A 7,291-nucleotide genomic window follows, 5' to 3' on the forward strand; every position below is an offset into this window, starting at 1 on the left:
GCCCGTCAAATGTACCGTCTTCAATGACGGAGAGTTCGTTGTCGTTCAGATCCAGATATCGGAGCATTTGTAAACCATGGAAAATGGTAGAAGGCAGGCTTTTCATGCCGTTTTCTCCCAGATATATGTACCAGACGTTTTGAAGGCCCCTAAAAACGTTTCGATCAAGAGTATCTAGTCTATTGCCGTCCAGATTAAGGAACTCGATAGAATCAAGGTTGTCAAATGTTCCGGGCGGTAGATATGTGAGGTCATTGCCCTGTAGATTAATGTCCACTAACTCACGAAATGTACTGAAAAACCCCGGCTCTATTCTTACGATAGAATTGTTAGCAACAGTAAGCATTTGCAACTTGGGGTGGTCACCAAAGCTGCTCCGGTTTAGTTCCACCAGCATGTTGTTGTCTAAATGGAGTAAAGTCAGCTTGTCGAGGCCGAGAAAAAGATTTTCTGGAAGAGAATCCATTCCGTTCGCTTCAAGTTTAAGCTGAGTGAGATTGGAAAATCCGCTGAACATGGCTGCTCTTAAGTTCCCCAAACCGTTACCGTTTAAATCTAAAGTCCTTACATTGGCGGGTAGGGCAGCTAGAATGTTGTCTATGTCCAGTATACCGTTCCTGGCTAGGCGTAGTTTACGCAATGGCAAGCCCCTAAAAACATCTGCAGGCAAAGCAGAAATCCTATTATTATTGAGATCAATTGATTCTAGACTTGACAGCCCTCGAAGGAGCCCACTCAAGCTCGATATCATATTGCCTTCGAGATGCAAGTACTTCAATTTTGTCAGGTTTCTAAACACACCCACCTCCAAAGTCTCTAACTCGTTGTTGTTCAACGCAAGTTGTTCAAGAGTGTCGGATTGCCAATCGAAAGACCCGACCTCAATGGACGAGATTTTGTTACCAGAGAGCAAAATGTTGGACACCTGAGAAAGACCGGCAAACGAGGCTTTCGTAATGGACGTGAACTTGTTACCCCAGAGTGTTAGAGTGTTCGTATCGTTTGGAATACCAGTCGGCACTTCTGTCAAGCCTTCATAGCTACAGGTGACTTGGTGCGTCAGACATTGGCAGGCGAGGCTCTCTCCGGCGCTGTTACAGGCTACGGCGGGTGTCCCGTGCACAGGAATCAGGTGCGTCATCAGAAGCAGTGCACATACTGCTATTGCAGCCTTGAAGAACGTGGCGAAAGCTTTCGGGCCCTGAAATTGAAGTATAGAGCTCAATAATGGCGATTCAATGTCAGAGAATACACAAATCAATATAATTTTTCCCGTAGTTTTGGACTTGGGCATCACTCATTTGCATTTTGGCTTTCGTAGGTGTAATTGTGCTGTTTGGTAATTCCTTAACGAAATTAACATAACATGGGTGACGCAGCCAACACAACATATAGACTTGTGCAGGTCTTTGAATTATATCATCTCACCAGAACTTGCAGAAGTTCAAGCTCTCAAAATCTGTTGTTCATAATATTGTGGTCGGGTGACCGTGGAAAATGTGCTAATGCATTAACGATCTCCGAACTCTAGTGTTAGTTAAAATATCTCCATACATAGTTATATACATCTGCAATACATACATAGTTAAGATATCTGCAATCCAATACCTGCATCTTAATTGGGCGCTCGTTGAAGTGATTAGAATCAATTGCAGTGCCCTTGTCACCCTGACTAGCCCTTGCCCTAACACACTGGTTATTTTGGGACGAGGTCGCGATCGATCTCCGTGTACACTGGTGCTTGGCGTTCTGCGGAACAAAGAGGGGAAGCGGTCAACATATTTTACTAAAAAACGGCAAGTTAAGTAAGTAATTCAGGATGATGAAGCACGAACCAAAATAAACAGCTAGAATTATCAGCGCTCGGTGTCATGCCAGGACTCGACCCGGGACCTCTTGGTTCGATTGGAGCACTCTAACGCTACGCCACACGACTCCACGACGAGTGTTGCCCCCACACACCCTCATCATCAAATGAACTTTCCCTGGAACGTTTCTATCGGCGTGCCCCACACGTGGCTTTCTTCAGAAGTCGGCAAAAATGGGGTCACCGAAGGTCACCACGTGGATATCAACATGGAGCGAGAATACATGTACCATCTGTTCTCTTCTTCTCAGTCACAGGCATTATCCTTCTCCCTACAGCTATTCCCAGTTAATAAAGCTATGGGCCTGGGCTGAGTAAACTCACAGGCAAATCATTCTCCCTATTTATATACCCAGATATGGGCTGGGCTGAGTGACCTATGAACACATTAGCTTATATAGTATGTAAGTGTCATTACTGTTTTCTTTTCCCTGTCTACCCATGACCTGTACTTAGCTCGTTAGAGCACAAGCGTACAATAAAGGTCTTTCATTCATTCATAATTTTTTCACACAGGCGCCAGATTTATAGGACGATGCTTATGAAATCAACGCAGGGCAATATTGATTATCATCGCGGCTGTGAGTGAAACAGAGCAAAGGATGGCATTCCACACATCTGTACTGGTGCACATAGAATCTTTGCTGTTAAAAAAGAAGAAGACAATTTGTATAATAAAGCATTGAGGTAGAAAAACATGAATAAAGTATGTCAGGCATTTCACCTTCCGGATGACGCTCATCTGCATGCTCACTGGCAAATGCAGGCACGTTTAATAATATAATGTTCAGGGACCAGCTTTCTTAAAATCACAATTACAATCAACAATACTAAGCATTCTAGACGTGAACGTTGTTTTGTACGTACCAAATTATGTACGCGACGAAAACGAGACGTCCCTTTCTATATATTCTGTGGAAGACCCTCGCAGTGGCCCACGCCCGGGCTCCGGAATGGCGCGGAAAACACGATCGCACTGACGTATTGCATCCGGGTTACTGAGGGTCGCTCCTAGCCTCTACCAGGCTTCGGGAGGGTCAATAGAAATTGGCCAAGAGAGAGATAACATGCCGGGTGCAGAAAACTGTACTCTTCTAGCGGACCAACTCCCCCAGCATGTTATCTCAGTCTTTATTTGGCCAGTTTCTACTCTTTCCGTCGACCTCCCGAAGCCTGGTAGAGGCTAGGTAGCTCCCTGGGTAGCTCCACGCCCCTGCACATTGTCATCATTGTGGATTAAGTGGGTACTGCTGATGGGGGAGTCTGTGTATATGGGGGGGGGGGGGGTCGTCGAAGTTCACGGCCGTTACACTACTGCTGCCCTTGGCCTAACTCACCCCATGAGAGGCCCGGCTTATGGGTTGATCTCGCACCAGCTCCAGAGGCACCACCAGTGGTAAGTCGAACCGTTCTTCTATCTCTACAGTACAAGTACAATATTGCAGTTGCTGCACTTCTAAACCTGATATGGCGTGATAGCTCTATTAAACGCAACATCACATCATTGAGGTGATGATGAGGGCCAGACAAACGTTAAGGCCCCAAAACATGATCCACGAATGACCCATGTGGACAGTACAGACTAAATTCTAGAAGACTGTGATGATGATGGGCGCCCTCAGCTTGGTTTGGACCTCAATTAAGCCAATATTCATTCATTCATTCAGTGATTGTACCGAAGAGGTTTAATAGAAATCTGGCTATGTGCCTGGGAAATTAGGGAGGGACCCGTTGGCATGGAATGCATGCATGTTTGTAGTCTCTACTGATTTGCCAGGGTAGTTTGCATTTGCCCGAGCAATGTTAATCACCCTTAACTGGGCCTTAACTGGTACTCCCGCGGCTCGCTCTCCTATCCAACAGATTATTTACGCTATTTCTGGCGAATTCTACGGTCTATACTGGTAGCCCTCTCAAAAAGGGCCTTCGGTGGAGATACGCTTGCACGCCTCAGGGAAAGTACGTTTGATTCGTGTGTCTCAGTGGCAAGATGTATCGACATCATTTTGTCACATTCGTCATACGACTGGTTTGCTACATACAGTCAACTGAGGACATTCTGGAATAGTCGTGGATATGTCGGGGCTAATCCAGCTGATCTGTGTCTTAAAAAACATGCCAGTTCTGTCCCTCCAACCATCAATGATTCATACGGAGAATATTCATGTGACCTCGCGTTGAAGGCCCTTGAAGAGGACGTTGCCTATGCAGATGAACTCTGATAGATTGAACTGTTCGTACATTAACATTCTGAATGACTTTGATGACAATAACTTGCCGTTTATAGTGAAAACAAAAAAGGATCAACCAGGTAGCGAGGACGCCAGGGGCGCGCGACCGGTCTCGCCGCCGCCGCCGGGAGCGGAGGGTCCCGGGCCCCGCGCAAGCGGGGCGGGGCGGTCCGCTTGACCGAACTTCGGTGGAGATTTCCGTGTTGTTTTCTGATTTTCATCATCCAATAAGATAAACTTGAAGACCGAGGTTTAAACTTGGTGCCCCTGAATCCTCAAACACTCACAAAAACCCAAGTTTTGGGCCTACCAAGGAGGCTAGTATTTCGGAGTGTATATAAAATCTGTCTTTTATATACACACCGGGAGTGTATATAGCCACGGCGAAAACAAAATATGTTGACCGCCTCTCTCCTTCGCTCCACAGAATGCCAAGCAGTGCCGTAGTGACAGCTGTCATCGTAAAAACACTGTGTCAGGGTGACACAGTCACTGCGATTCATTCTAATCAATTCAACAAGCGATGCAGGTATTGGATTTCAGATATTTTACTAAGTATTCACCAGACTATGTATGAGACTAGGGTTTTGTAAATGTTGCAAGGTCGCCCGATTACAATGTCATTTACAGGTATAACTATATATATATATATATATATATATATATATATATATATATATATATATATATATATATATATATATATGTATGTGTGTGTGTGTGTGTGTGTGTGTGTGTGTATATATATATATATATTTTTTTAGAAGTTGCAATTCGGCTAACTTGGCGAGACGGTATAATTCAATGATCCTGTTCATGGTCCAAGTCATGTATTGTTAATGCAAAGTTTTTCGTTACAAATAAAATTATCACATACGTACCTTGAATTTGAGGGGCCAAAATGAAAATGATGCCCCAATCCAGCACTACTTGAAATAAGATATGTAACCTGTAGCTGTTTCGGAGAAATGAAAAAAAGGTATGAACTACTCGCTTCCCATGACATGACATCACCATTATTGAGTTGTATACTACAATTTCAGGACCCGAAAGGTTTCGTCACGTTCTTCAAGGCTGCAAGAACAGTGTGTGCACTGCTTCTGATGACGCACCTGATTCCTGTGCACGGAACACCTGTCGAAGCCTGTAACAGCCTCGCCTGCAGATGTCTGACGCACCAAGTCACCTGTAGCTATGAAGGCTTGACAGAACTGCCAACTGGTATTCCAAACGATACCTACATTCTAGAACTCTGGGGTAACAAGTTCACGTCAATCACGAAAACCTCATTTGCCGGTCTTTCCCAGGTGACCGACATTTTGCTCTCTGATAATAAAATCTCGTCCATTGAAGTCGGGTCTTTCGATTGGCAATCCGACACTCTTGAGCAACTATGGTTGAACACCAACGAGTTAGAGACTTTGGAGGTGGGTGTGTTTAGAAACCTGACAGAATTGAAGTACTTGCATCTCGAAAGCAATATGATATCGAGCTTGAGTGTTGGCATATTTCGGGACCTGTCAAGTCTAGTATCAATTGATCTCAATAATAATAAGATTTCCCATTTGCCTTCAGATATTTTTAGGGGCTTGTCATTCCGTAAACTGGGTCTAGCCAGGAATGGTATAATGAACATAGACAACACTCTGGCTGCCTTACCTTCCAATCTTGTGACTTTAGATTTAAACGGTAACGATTTGGGGAACTTAAGAGCGGCCATGTTCAGCGGATTTCCCAATCTCACTCAGCTTAAACTTGAAGCGAACGGCATGGATTCTCTTCCAAACAACCTTTTTGTTGGCCTCGACAAGTTGGCTTTACTCCATCTAGATCACAACGTGCTGGTTGAGTTAAACCGAGCCAGCTTTGGTGAGCACCCCAAGTTGGAAATGCTCACCTTAGCTAACAATTCTATCGTGCGAATAGAGCCGGGGATTTTCAGTACATTCCCCAAATTAAGGCAAATTGAGCTACAGGCAAACGATCTCACATATCTACCACCCGGTATATTTGACAACCTTACCTCTCTCAAGTTCCTTCATCTAGACGGCAATAGACTAGATAATCTCGATGGTAACATCTTCAGAGACCTTCAAAACGTCTGGTATATATATCTGCAAGGAAACGGCATGAAAAGCCTGCCTTCTACCATTTTCCGTGGTTTGCAAATGCTCCGATATCTGTATCTGGACGACAACAAACTCTCCGTCATCGAGAGCGGTACATTTGACGGCCTCCCAAGAATAGAAAACATATATCTAGAGGATAACCCACTGACTAACATAACCTGTGGAATGCTCCCTACCAAGAACGTATCGACGGTCTTGTGGGAAATTAGCATTGACTGTACTTGTGAGTGGAAACCTGTGTACGACTGCCCAGAGTTTTCCTGGGTCGGTTCGAAACTAGAGTGTAATAGTCCGCTTCGCTTCTGGTTCGATTCTCTTGATGAAGTCCCAAAGGATGCCTTGACTTGTGCCGCTCCTAGAATGTTTTGCTTCAACCATATAGGTTGGGTAGCTTTATCGGTCCTTGCTTTGTTGTCTAATATCATTATAAGTTACTGAGATAGCAGCACGATATTTACGGCTTAAGCTAGCATCACCATAGAAATATACTTGTACGAACGTCCCCTTGCCTAGACGATTCTCATTTGAGAAAGATGAAGTGCATGTAGTAAAAGTCCTGCATGTTTTGGTGTTGATGCCGTGAAGAAATAAAGTCAGGTTTTGAATGCCACATAATACTAGGGAAGCGGAGTAGTGTAACTAGTTGATGTGTTGATGTTGTGCAAGAAATAAACACATTTGAGAAAGATGCTAAGGGCGTAGTCCCTGTGTTGATGTACAAGAAATAGTCTCAGACTCTCAGTTAAATAACGTTTGAGAAACATACTAAGGGCGTGAACTAGTATATTTCTACTCTTATGCCCAATTGTAACACTGTCCAGTCGCTTCTGAATCCTGGTAAATGCTAGGAGTTTTCATGCTTTTTTATTGGATGTTTGGTCAACGATGCATCAGAACTTTGCCCGTTGCAGTGGCAACACAACATTTATAAACGACGGGATGCCATTCTTTGATATGCGAATACGGTCTGCCAAAGTGGATTTAACGCAGGCGCAATACGTTCAGGTTCACGTGCTGTCGAAAGTGCTCATTACCTAGGTCGAAGTTCACGGCCGTTACACTAA

At 44.3% G+C, this 7,291-nt stretch overlaps 2 protein-coding genes across 2 annotated transcripts in view; one reads left to right on the forward strand and one right to left on the reverse strand.

The window, feature by feature from the left end:
• LOC109474445 (leucine-rich repeat-containing protein 15-like) overlaps positions 1-2,832 on the reverse strand; it is a 3,815-nt gene extending 983 nt beyond the window's left edge. The window contains exons 1-3 of the mRNA XM_019774739.1: positions 2,735-2,832; positions 1,609-1,749; positions 3-1,201 (exon numbers count right to left, since the gene is read on the reverse strand). Of these exons, the coding sequence (XP_019630298.1) occupies positions 3-1,201; positions 1,609-1,614 (1,205 nt within the window). The 5' untranslated portion in view covers positions 1,615-1,749; positions 2,735-2,832. The remainder of the gene's footprint in view (positions 1-2; positions 1,202-1,608; positions 1,750-2,734) is intronic.
• A 1,789-nt stretch (positions 2,833-4,621) lies between these two features.
• LOC109474447 (leucine-rich repeat-containing protein 15-like) lies at positions 4,622-6,908 on the forward strand. Its single transcript, XM_019774740.1, has 2 exons — positions 4,622-4,627; positions 5,142-6,908. Exons 1-2 carry the CDS (start codon positions 4,622-4,624, stop codon positions 6,663-6,665), a joined length of 1,530 nt encoding a protein of 509 aa, XP_019630299.1. The 3' UTR covers positions 6,666-6,908.
• Positions 6,909-7,291: the final 383 nt, after the last annotated feature.

This window comes from Branchiostoma belcheri, unplaced genomic scaffold, assembly GCF_001625305.1.
Source record: "Branchiostoma belcheri isolate BF01 breed outbred unplaced genomic scaffold, Haploidv18h27 scaffold31, whole genome shotgun sequence".
NCBI lineage: Eukaryota > Metazoa > Chordata > Leptocardii > Amphioxiformes > Branchiostomatidae > Branchiostoma > Branchiostoma belcheri.